Below are 13164 nucleotides of genomic sequence, written 5' to 3'. Positions count from 1 at the left end.
TCTTCACTGACATTTTCAACCTCTCCCTATCTGAGTGTGTTTTAAGCAGACCACCATAGTCTCTGAGCCCAAGAACACGAAGGTAACCTGCCTAAACGCCTACACCTGTAGCACTCACGTCTGTAGCCATGAAGTACCTTGATAGGCTGGTCATTGCTCACATCAACTCCATCATCCCAGAAACCTTAGGCCCACTCCAATTTGCATACCGTCCCAACAGATCCACAGATGATGCAATCTCCATTGCACTCCACACTGCCCTCAGCCGCCTGGACAAAAGTAATACCTATGTAAGAATGCTATTCATTGACTACAGCTCAGCATTCAACACCATAGTCGCCTCCAAACTCATCACCAAGCTCAGGACCCTGGGACTTAACACCTCCCTCTGCATCTAGATCCTGGACGTCCTGATGGGCTGCCCTCAGTCGGTGAGGGTAGGCAACATCACATCTGCCACACTGACCATCAACACGGGGGCTCCTCAGGGGTTTATGCTTAGTCACTTCCTGTACTCCCTGTTCACCAATGACTGCGTAGTCGTGCACGACTCCAACACCATCATCAGGTTTCATGATGAAAGAACGTTGGTAGGAGGAAGCCTATAGGCAGGAGGCCAGAGACCTGGCAGTGTGGTGCCAGGACAACAACCTCTCCCTCAATGTCAGCAAGACAAAACAGCTGATCGAAGGGGTGAACACGCCCCCCTTCCACATTGATGGGGTTGCAGTGGAGCAGCACCTTAGGTGACTGAAAATATTTGTCATGGGCTCTCAAAAAGGTCTACAGCTACACAATTGTGGGCATATTGACTGGCTGCATCACTGCCTGGTACGGCAAATGCAAGGCACCGGACCGCTAGGCGTTTAGAGGGTGGTGAGAACGCTCCCTGCCATCCAGGACCTCCATATCAGGCGGTGTCAGAGGAAGGCCCACAAAGACTCCAGCCACCCAAGAGGTACAAGTGCACCAAGTCTAGAACCAACAGCAACCTCAACAGCCTCTACCCCCCAAGCCATAAGACTGCTATGCAAAACTGCTAAATAGCTAATCAAAGGGCTACCCGGACAACCTGCACTAACACTCTTGCACTGGCTCTATGCACACACACTGGACTCTGCACACACAGACAAACATACTTACACTGACACCCCAACATACACATACACACACCCAACATACTCCCACACACATAACATGCGTACACGTGCATAATATGATCATAACAATCAATCAATCAATCAATCAAATGTATTTATAAAAGCCCTTTTTACATCAGCCGATGTCACAAAGTGCTGTACAGAAACCCAGCCTAAAACCCCAAACAGCAAGCAATGCAGATGTAGAAGCATGGTGGCTAGGAAAAACTCCCTAGTAAGGCCAGAACCTAGGAAGAACCCTAGAGTGGAACCAGGCTCTTTGAGGGGTGGCCAGTCCTCTTCTGGCTGTGCCGGGTGGAGATTATAACAGAACAGGTCAACACCTCAGGAGTAAATGTCAGTTGGCTTTCATAACTGATCATTCAGAGATAGAAACAGCATGTGAGGTAGAGAGAGATTCCAAAACAGCAGGTCTGGGATAACACTGTCCTGACCCATAGATTTACCCCTGTTATGACATAGGGCTGTTACGGTGACCGTATTTCCGCCACACCGGCGGTCACAAGTCGGGATGGAAGTAAAATTCCATGTGACTGTTTAGTCATGGTAATTAGGCTTCTCCAAGCTCTGATGCTGCTGATGGTCATTAATAGCCTACCAAACTTGCTAACTGCTGGTACTCCATGCTCTATTGTCTTTCTAATCACTCAAAAATCAAATCAAACACTTCATGAGAGCCCATGAGCTCATGTTGCACAACATTTCTATAGGCTATGCAATTCCGTGCGAAAACATAATCAAATCAAATCAAATTTTATTGGTCACATACACATGGTTAGCAGATGTTTATGCGAGTGTAGCGAAATGCTTGTGCGTCTATTTCTGACCATGCAGTAATATCTAACAAGTAATCTAAAAACAACAACTACCTTATACACACACAAGTATAAAGGAATGAATAAGAATATGTACATATAAATATATGGATGACCGATGGTCGAACGGCATAGGAAACATGCAGTAGATGGTATAGAGTACAGTATATACATATGAGATGAGTAATGTAGGGTATTTAAACATTATATAAAGTGGCATTGTTTAAAGTGACAAGTGATACATTTATTACATCCAATTTTTAATTATTAAGTGGCTAGAGATTTGAGTCAGCATGTTGGCAGCAGCCACTCAATTTTAGTGATGGCTGTTTAACAGTCTGATGGCCTTGAGATAGAAGCTGTTTTTCAGTCTCTCAGTCACAGCTTTGATGCACACCTGTACTGACCTCACCTTCTGGATGATAGCGGGGTGAACAGGCAGTGGCTCGGGTGGTTGTCGTCCTTGATGATCTTTTTGGCCTTAATGTGACATCGGGTGGTGTAGACACCTACTACCTGGAGGGCAGGTAGTTTGCCCCCGGGAATGTGTTGTGCAGACCTCACTACCCTCTCGAGAGCCTTACAGTTGTGTGCGGAGCAGTTGCCGTACCAGGCGGTGATACAGTCTGACAGGATTCTCTCGATTGTGCATCTGTAAAAGTTTTTTGTGAGTGTTTTTGGTGACAAGCCAAATTTCTTCAGCCTGCTGAGGTTGAAGAGGCGCTGTTGCGCCTTCTTCACCATGCTGTCTGTGTGGGTGGACCATTTAAGTTTGTCCGTGATGTGTACGTCGAGTTACTTAAAACTTCCCACCTTCTCCACTACTATCCCGTTGATGTGGATAGGGGGTGCTCATTCTGCTGTTTCCTGAAGTCCACGATCAGAATGATGGCCTCTATTAAAAAGAGGAGGATCCCATCAGCTTTCTATAGGCTTTGCCTACTATATTTATTTCTCAACCTTCCTAATATTAAGCATATTGCTTCCCTTTAAAGCAGGAGTATAGCCTACCTGGCTGGTATAAAAATTAAACACGGTTAAAGTATTTTTACATGTATTTTCTTTGCGGTTCCCCTGTTTCGATACAGATGCATGATAATGGTCCATTCTAAATCAAAATACATTTCACACATGTATTGTTTAGTATATGTAAAGACAAGATTTTATCAAAAATAGTGTAATGGGTGAGAATATTAGCCTATCACTTGTGAATTATATATTATCTCTCGTGAATGAATCCCAGTTTAAGGCAAACTGTGCATGCTTTTTCTTTGCGACTTTTTCAAATCTAGTTTCACACCTCATGAATCCTAGCCCATGGGCCTATATGTTTTGATAAACGTTGTATCACGACTAAAGTGGCCAAATAACATCTTAAAATGAAGCATATTAATCTGTTTTACAATGGGTGTAGAGCCTGACTGGCAAACATACGCAGCGCAGTTTCAAGATTGGGGAAGATCATTTTCACCATAAAAATGCACCTTTATAATAAACACATTACATGCATAATCACATTTGTGTTCGCTTTTGAGAATGGTGTTTTCCTGCTTATGGAACATTCTCGCTTATAGCCTACTGCCGGGTGCACATTGCTGCGCTTATAATGTAAAGAAATAGCCTTATAGTTTATCAACATTTTAAGCTAAATGTTCTCATCTGTTGCATCAGTCTAATTGTTTAAAACATTTCTTTTCAGCGAGTGGTTGTATTAATTTGGGATCTATCGCATCCCACAACTGTCCCAGATTATGTTTGGAATATTTATTTATCATACGGAATAGAATAGGTCAACTTTTGTACTATGGGGATAATAGATTGACAAAGGCTCGTGCTGTTTCTGTTTGTTAGGCCTACTGAGCTTGTTGGCTGACGATAAGTAAATGTATACAGTTCTTCCAATATGTTCAATATGCACCTCAGAATTGGATAAAAACACGGCAGTTGCGTACCCATTGTGTCTGTCATCACTTGTAGCCTGTGAGAATGGCCACACAAAGGGGATTATGGCCACACAAAGGGGATGCATCTGAGAAATTTGAGGCATTACCAAGTGCTTGAATGCGAGACTGAGGAAGTGTGTACAACCTGCACAAAATAACTAAGCAGAGCTCATGTCTTTCATGCAACTTTTTTCAAATCATAATTAGAGTCTCATTAAGCAGCATTAGAATGTATTAAAAATCAAAACATATAGCCCAACATTTGTATCACAACAAAATTAAGCATATAAACACAGCATAAAAAGAAACGTCCTCTCACTGTCAACTGCGTTTATTTTCAGCAAACTTACCATGTGTAAATATTTGTATGAACATAACAAGATTCAACAACTGAGACATAAACTGAATAAGTTCCACAGACATGTGAATAACAGAAATGGAATAATGTGTCTCTGAACAAAGGGGGAATCAAAAGTAACAGTCAGTATCTGGTGTGGCCTCCAGGTGCATTAAGTACTGCAGTGCATCTCCTCCTCGTGGACTGCACCAGATTTGCCAGTTCTTGCTGTGAGATGTTACCCCACACTTCCACCAAGGCACCTGCAAGTTCCCAGACATTTCTGGGGGGGAATATCCCTAGCCCTAGCCCTCACCCTCCGATCCAACAGGTCCCAGACGTGCTCAATGGGATTGAGATCCGGGCTCTTCGCTGGCCATGGCAGAACACTGACATTCCTGTCTTGCAGGAAATCACACAAAGAACGAGCAGTATGGATGGGGGCATTGTCATGCAGGGGGGTCATGTCAGGATGAGCCTGCAGGAAGGGTATCACATGAGGGAAGAGGATGTCTTCCCTGTAACGCACAGCATTGAGATTGCCTGCAATGACAACAAGCTCAGTCCGATGATACTGTGACACCCCGCCCCAGACCATGACGGACCCTCCATCTCCAAATCGATCCCCCTCCAGAATACAGGCCTTGGTGTAACGCTCATTCCTTCGACGATAAATGCGAATCCGACCATCACCCCTGGTGAGACAAAAACACCACTCGTCAGTGAAGAGCACTTTTTGCCAGTCCTGTCTGGTCCAGCGACGGTGGGTTTGTGCCATTAGGCGATGTTGTTGCCAGTGATGTCTGGTGAGGACCTGCCTTAAAACAGGCCTACAAACCATCATTCCAGCCTCTCTTAGCCTATTGCGGACAGTCTAAGCACTGATGGAGGGATTGTGCGTTCCTGGTGTAACTGGGGCAGTTGTTGCCATCCTGTAGCTGGCCCGCAGGTGTGATGTGCGGATGTGCCGATCCTGTGCAGGTGTTACACGTGGTCTGCCACTGTGAGGACGATCAGCTGTCTGTCCTGTCTCCCTGTAGCGCGGTCTTAGGCGTCTCACAGTACGGACATTGCAATTTATTGCCCTGACCACATCTGCTGTCCTCGTGACTCCTTGCAGCATGCCTAAGGCACGTTCACGCAGATTAGCAGGGACCTGGGCATCTTACTTTTGGTGTTTTTCAGAGTCAGTCGAAAGGCCTCTTTAGTGTCCTAAGTTTTCATAACTGTGACCTTAATTGCCTACCGTCTGTAAGCTGTTAGTGTCTTAACGACCGTTCCACAGGTGCATGTTCATGAATTTTTATGGTTCATTGAACATTGGAAACAGCATTGGAAACCCTTTGCAATGAACATCTCTGAATTACCTTTGAAAGACAGGGTCCTGAAAAAGGGACGTTTCTTTTTTTGCTAGGTTATAATTGATTCAATTATTTTTCGCCAGATCCTAATTGGTGTATTTTATGTTCCTTTTGATGGCATAGAAGGCCCTTCTTGCCTTGTCTCTCACATCGTTCACAGCTTTTTGGAAGTTACCTTATGTTTAGGCTGAGGTATGTATCGTTTTTTGTGTGCTCTAGGGCAATGGTATCTAGATTACATTTGTATTTGTGGTCCTGGCAACTTTTTTGGAACATCAGTATTTTTGTCTTGCTCAGATTTACTATCAGCGCTCAGGACTGACATAATCTGTGCAACAGATCTAGGTGCTGCTGTAGGCCCTCCTTGGTTGAGGACAGTAAGCACCAGATCATCAGCAAATAGTAGACATTTGACTTTCTAGTAGGGTGAGACCCGGTGGGGCAGACTGTTCTTTTGCTCTTGCCAATTCGTTGATATAGATGTTGAAGAGGGCGGGGCTTATGCTGCATCCCTGTCTCACCCCACGGCCCTGTGGATAGAAAGGTGTTTTTTGTCAATCTTCTTTGTTGGCACTCCTAGATGTCCCATAAACATCACTATTGGGTCTTTTTTTCGATTAAATCGGTCCATATATAGCCAGTTTTATAAACGTCTGAGTGTTTTCTATCCACACATACTAATCATATGCATATACTATATTCCTGGCATGAGTAGCAGGGCGCTGAAATGTTGCGTGATTTTTAACAGAATGTTCGAAAAAGTAGGGGGTAGGATTAAGAACCTGTTGGGGCTCGGCGTTCCAAATTGGGAACACCTCCCCCCCACGTTCAGCTGGAATGTGGCGCATGGAACGCAAAAAATATTCCTAAAAATATTTAACCTCCACACATTAACAAGTCCAATAGCTCAAATGAAAGATAAACAAGTTGTTTATCTACCCAGCGAGTCAGATTTCTAAAATGTTTTATGGCGAAAACATAGCACATATTTATGTCAAACCACCACCATAGGACATAGCTCATTTGCATAGCCAAGTTGGAAAAAGTTGGAAAAAATATGCAATCAACAAACGCAGGATTAAAAGAAAAATAATTTCACTAACCTTTTGAAATCATCAGATGACAGTAATATAACATGTTACACAGTACATTTATGTTTTTTTCAATAATATGCTATATATATCCATAAATCTCTGTTTACAATGATGCATCGTTCAAAAAATGCTACTCAAATGTCCGGAGAAATAAAGATAGCTCCGGCAGATAATGTCAGCTAACAAGGAATACACATCATAAACTTTGACTAAATATGCATGTTCTACATATGTATAGGAAGATACACTTCTTCTAAATGCAATCGCTGTGTTACATTTATTTTTAACGTTACAGGTTTCGTTCACTAGGCTATACTATGAGTCGGCGCTCAGAAAGTAGCATTATGGCTCCTCTATCTTGGAGTCCACAGAAACCCAAATTTACCACATAAATATTCCCTTACCTTTGCTGTTCTTCCATCAGAAGACCTGGAAGGGATTATACTTACCAAAAACAGCGTTTAGTTTTGAAGTCTGTGTCTTTCGGTTCTCAAACACCGGTTGAAATGCAGCCAAAAGTCAAGTGGATGCGCACCAAAACGTCGAAATTACATATTATATTTCAACTAAACTTGTCAAACTATGTTCATAATCAAGCATTAACATGTTATAAAGGTGCACAGCAATCGTGAGGACGAACAGAAACACACGCATCGTTTAATCAACTTCGGAAAAAAGACATCACCGGAGGAGAGCGAGCATAATAGTAACCTGTTTTTTCGCGTGACCGAAAGGTTTCGGCCCGCCAAAACTCTTGTGAGCGCGCGATTCTCACAATGAGAATCCCCATTGAAAGCTGAGATCGCGCTGAAGGCAAAGAGACTGTTCCCAGACCTGTAAGTGCTTGGGAAGGGTGGGGGCGATGACGTCAAAGTTGGGCCAACTTTTCTCATGACAAGAGAGAGTTTGGGAGAATGACTGCCCTGAGAGTTCTGCTTTACATACAGAACGGTTTTAGAAGCTTTAGAGTGTTTTCTATTCAATAATATTTTTTTATATGCATATATTAGCAACTTTTGACAAAAAAAAATTCTGTTTAATATGGGCACCCAATTACTCCAAAGGGGGCAGTATAAACAGCCCTATCCTTAATTATTAAAGTTCAAGTTTTGCCAGTTGGAATTTGTTGTCTGTATATTTCATCATTTCATTTAGGATACCATCAACACTACATGCCCTTTTTGGGTTGGAGGTTTGTATTTTGTCCGGTAGTTCAATTCAATGTAATTGGAGAATCAAGTGGGTTTTGGTAGTCTTTGATACTAAATTCTAAGATTTGTACTTGATCATGAATATGTTTTTTCTGTTTGTTCTCTCTCTTTTTTGCATGCACTCCCCATCTCCCTCTCCCTCTCTCGCCCAATCCCTCAGTTGCATTCTCTGGCTTGGGCTTCACCTCCTTCTACCTGGCTGGGAAGCTGCATTGCTTCACGGACCAGGGCCGCGGGCGCAGCTGGCGTCTGTGTGCCATGTTGCTGCCCCTCTACAGTGCTGTGATGATTGCCCTGTCCCGCACCTGCGACTACAAACACCACTGGCAAGGTCTGTCACAGTCACACCACATCCAAATTAACCAGCAGATATGCCATTTAGGTCCAGGAGTTTTTTTCTGACCATGTGACTTTAACTATCCCCATTTCCCTGGTTTTCAACTAATTCAGGAATCTTCCAATAGGATTTCTGGAAAACCAGGGAATTGCATCCCTATCATCACAATGTACACAGAAGATATAAAAAACTAAAATCAACATGAATGCCCTTAAAATTGTAGGCTTACATAAGATTACTAGAATACACATAAACTCTGTTTCTAAGGCCCAGAGTTTTTCCTGGTATATACAGTATCAGTCCAACATTTGAACACACCTACTCATTCAAATTTTTTCTTTATTTTTACTATTTTCTACAGTGAAATAACAGAAAGTGTCCATGGTTCTTTTAATACGTAAACGTACACATGAACAACTGATTACAAAAAAACAAGAAACGTGTGAAAACCTAAACAGTCCTATCTGGTGCAAAACACAGAGACAGGAACAATCACCCACAAACACACAGTGAAACCCAGGCTACCTAAGTATGATTCTCAATCAGAGACAACTAATGACACCTGCCTCTGATTGAGAACCATACTAGGCCGAAACATAGAAATACCCCAAAACATAGAAAAACAAACATAGACTGCCCACCCAGCTCACGCCCTGACCATACTAAATGACAAAACAAAGGAAATAAAGGTCAGAACGTGACAGAAGGAGAAATCCTCCAATTTTATGTCAAAGATAATACGTCTAAAGCACTATAGTAAATACAACACTGATGTTTAAAAAACACTACAGTAAATACAGTTTACTGCAAAAACACTACAGTAAAAACTACAGTATAGTACAGTCCACAAAAACACAACAGTATATATTAGTTTCCGTTCACTACAGTATTTATGCTATAGTTACAGTAAATAGTACAGTAAACTACAGTATACTACAGTGAATACTACAAGAAAGTCTGCAAAAACTCTACAATGAATACGATAGTATTTATACTATAGTATACTATAGTATTTTTTTATGTGGGTGGTTTATCAAATATGGTGCTGTCTTGTTAAGATTACTCTACTAAGCCACTTTATGTAACAGCAAGTGTATCATCACCACAGAGGCAACAATGATGTCAATATATGAACCACAGTCATCAAGTAATCAACCAGGAGATAGGAACAGAACCAGGGTGTAGCAGTGTAACTCATGTGGATAAGATGTAGACCGCAGGGCACCGAGTCTCCAGGTCTAAAAGGGAAACATGTCTCTCTCTCTTTCACACACTCACACAAACAATCCCACAAACACATGCACACACAAACCCTGCCAGACACACACACAGGGGTAATTAGAGGTTTCTATAAGGAAGAAGGTGATAAGTGTGTGAATCTCAAAACATTGGCGATGACAGTGAGGTAACACATTTTCTATGGTGTCTTAACTGCCGTCTGTTCCTCAATCCCCACCAACATGGACAGTAATGTCCAGAAAGAGAGGGATGGAGAGAGAGATAGAAAGCAAGCACACAGCATTGAGTAATTATTTCCTGATAGAGAGTGAGATAAATAACCAGAGAGGGGAGAAAGAGAGAGAGATTTGATGTCCAGTGATAAAGTGACAGCAGAAATTAGGCGTTAGGCGATATTGCTGCCAAGCACCACTAATTACTTTTAGAGGGATCGTATATGAAAAGAAACTAGAGTTTACTATAGAATACTACAGTATATACTATAGAATTATGTAGTAAACTGTAGTATACCGTAGAATTCTATACTATACACTGTAGTATTTATCGATCATGTGTAGAACTTACTATAGAATGTTGTAGTATGATGTAGAATACTATAGAAAATATTACATTAATGTCCGCAAAAACACTACAGTCTGCAAAAAACACAAAAAAATGTATTATAGTAAATACGAAAGTATTTCATTTGCATATACCCTGCCCATTCCCCTCCCTCATAGCCCCATTTGTGCCAATTATAATTTAGAAACCTACATGACAAGTATTGATTATATATTGCCTTCCCTACAGGTTATAGAAAAGAGTGCAAGTGATTAACTATTTGTTAAGTCCTTCCTAAAGTGGCCTTTTAGTATTTTTCCAGTAGGTTTTCTCAAGGAGAAAGCCTCCATTTTATGTCAAAGATAGTAAATACTAAAGTAATTTCTGCAATAATAATACAGTATACTACAGTCTGCAAAAAACTACAGTAAATACTGCAGCATATTAGTACAGAAATACTACAGTATAATACAATCTGCCAAAGCACTACATTAATGCGGAACTGACAGCGTTATTGCAACATTAAATCTTATTCAAATCGGTTCATATACTGTACACCCCCAGGAAGAATATTACACATTTTTTATGTACATTTTCTAAAGCAGGAAATAAGAAGGAAGCAGCAATGGTTTGGATCATTAAACTTGAGGGGCCCAATCTCCTATTACCCTGCTCTGTGAACAGCGCTGCGTGGATAACATTATGCACTCTTCCCCATTAAGGGATGATGTAGTCCCCTGGTTCCTTTGTAAATGTCTGGGTTCAGCTCCAGCATTGGAGAAGGGACCCGTACTGAAGCATCAACACCATCAACATTTAGATGACTCTGTACATATTATGATGCATTTCAAATCACCAGCTCAGTGACAGAGCCGCCACATCATTAGTTTGTAGTATCCCTACTTTAAAATAGTCATCCATCTCAACTATATACAGTAATTAAACTTTGCCATCAACAGGAGAGACTACTGACTCTGTCCCAATCCGCACTAGCATAAACTAGTTGAAATTATTCATTGGACATGCCTTCTTAAGTGGGATGCTACAATGGACATTGGAATGTGGACAATCTATTTTCCAGCACAATTTATGGTGTTAACTTAATATTCTACAGTTGGATAGTTAAATAATTGTTTCCAAAATCTTTTTGAGACTAGTTCAGCCAGTCTAACTAATGCATTAGTTGTTCATTCTCTCTACAACATTACAATGTATTTGTTTGTGAACAATTGTTTTTATTGGATCACAAATCACATTACAATTTAGCACTTATTTTCAAACATTGATCATGACTAGGAAATCATTTTTGTTCTTCAGCTATGGTGACAAAGTGACAGACGGTCTGTCCAAGCCAGGGACATGTTGGGACTCAGCCAGGCCCAGTAGTGACATCAGCCCAAAGCTCACCCGATCTCAGCCCAACGTTCAAAAGAGCAACTGATAAAACTAAATTAGCTGACATTTCCAATATAAACATCATTAATTAAGTAAATCATCAATGATTAATCCACTGTATAAATAACTAAGTACCCACATTTATTTCCTACGGTAGATTTCTGAGATCTGAAGTGCAATCTAGCAATACTTGTCTTATGTCCTGTGTGACTCATTTGGTAGGAGTGTGGCACTAACTGTTGTGGATATCACTCACATAGACATACAAGAAATGTATGCACTCACTATACTGTAACATGCTTTTGGAAAAACCCTCGCCTACGCTAAGTCGCATATGTACATTATTAATATATTATTGTTATTCCCCAGATGCCTTTGTTGGAGGGGTGATCGGCCTGCTCTTTGCCTACATCTGCTACCGGCAGCACTACCCCCCGTTCCTGCACATGGACTGCCATCTACCTTACGCCAGTCTGGCCAAAGCCCCCCACCTCGTCTCTGCCCATGGCGATCCCCTGGTCCTGCCCACCGAGAAAACCACCAGCATGCCTCTGAAGGGACTGACAGTGGGGCCTGTATGACTACTGCCCACCCCTACACCCAGACCTGGCCCCTAGCCTCACACCCACCCACCCACCCAAGGAGCACCTAACCCCCTCTCACTCACACAGATTGAGATGTGGACAATACTTCACCCCCTCTCCCACTCACAACCTTTCTCCCAGCCTCTCGCCTTCCTCCATCCTCGCTCTTTGTTTGTTTTACCTGCCTGAATCAGGAGCATTTCATTGGTCTACATTTAGAGAGGCTTTGTATGTGTAGGAATATAGGACAACACTGCTGGAACAAAAAGGCAATACAAATGTGAAAAAAGGAAATTAAGAGCCAGTTGCGTGAAATCAACATAAAATGGACATACAGTGTCTTCGGAAAGTATTCAGACCACTTGAAGTTTTACATATTTTGTTACATTACAGCCTTAATCTAACATGGATTTTAAAAAGTAATTCCTCAGAAACCTACACACAATAACCCATAATAACAAAGCAAAAAAATCAACAAAAATACCTTATTTACATAAGTATTCAGACCCTTTGCTGTGAGACTCATAATAGAACTCAGGTGCATCCTGTTTCCATTGATCATCCTTGAGATATTTCTACAACTTGATTGGAGTCCACCTGTGATAAATTCAATTGATTGGACATGATTTAGAATGTCACACACCTGTCCATAGGTCGAAGGAATTGTCCGTAGAACTCCAAAACAGGATTGTTTCGAGACACAGAGCTGGGCAAGTGTACCAAAACATTTCTGCAGAATGGAAGGTCCCCAAGAACACAGTGTCCTCCATCATTCTTAAATGGAAGAAGTTTGGAACCACCAAGACTCTTTCTAGAGCTCGCCACCCGGCCAAACTGAGCAATCAGGGGAGAAGGGCCTTGGTCAGGGAGGTGACCAAGAACCTGATGGTCACTCTGACAGCGCTCCAGAGTTCCTCTGTGGAGATGGGAGAACCTTCCAGAAGGACAACCATCTCTGCAGCACTACACCAATTATGTACAGTGGCCAGACGGAAGCCACTCCTCAGTAAAAGGCACATGACAGCCCGCTTGGAGTTTGCCTAAAGGCATCTGAAGACTCTCATACCATTAAACTCTTTGGCCTGAATGCCAAGTGTCACGTCTGGCCGAAACCTGGCACCATCCCTACGGTGAAGCATGGTGGTGGC

General features: G+C 42.0%; 1 protein-coding gene across 1 annotated transcript in view; it reads left to right on the top strand.

Annotated features, from left to right (window-relative positions):
• The window catches only part of LOC115136377 (phospholipid phosphatase 4), a 126585-nt gene extending 114572 nt beyond the window's left edge, over positions 1 to 12013 (top strand). Inside the window, exons 6-7 of the mRNA XM_029671965.2 lie at positions 8082 to 8252; positions 11802 to 12013. Of these exons, the coding sequence (XP_029527825.2) occupies positions 8082 to 8252; positions 11802 to 12013 (383 nt within the window). The remainder of the gene's footprint in view (positions 1 to 8081; positions 8253 to 11801) is intronic.
• Positions 12014 to 13164: the final 1151 nt, after the last annotated feature.

This window comes from Oncorhynchus nerka, linkage group LG10, assembly GCF_034236695.1.
Source record: "Oncorhynchus nerka isolate Pitt River linkage group LG10, Oner_Uvic_2.0, whole genome shotgun sequence".
Taxonomy (NCBI): domain Eukaryota; kingdom Metazoa; phylum Chordata; class Actinopteri; order Salmoniformes; family Salmonidae; genus Oncorhynchus; species Oncorhynchus nerka.
The sequence above is the reverse complement of the archived record's forward strand: the minus strand, read 5'-3'. Positions and strand labels throughout refer to the sequence as shown.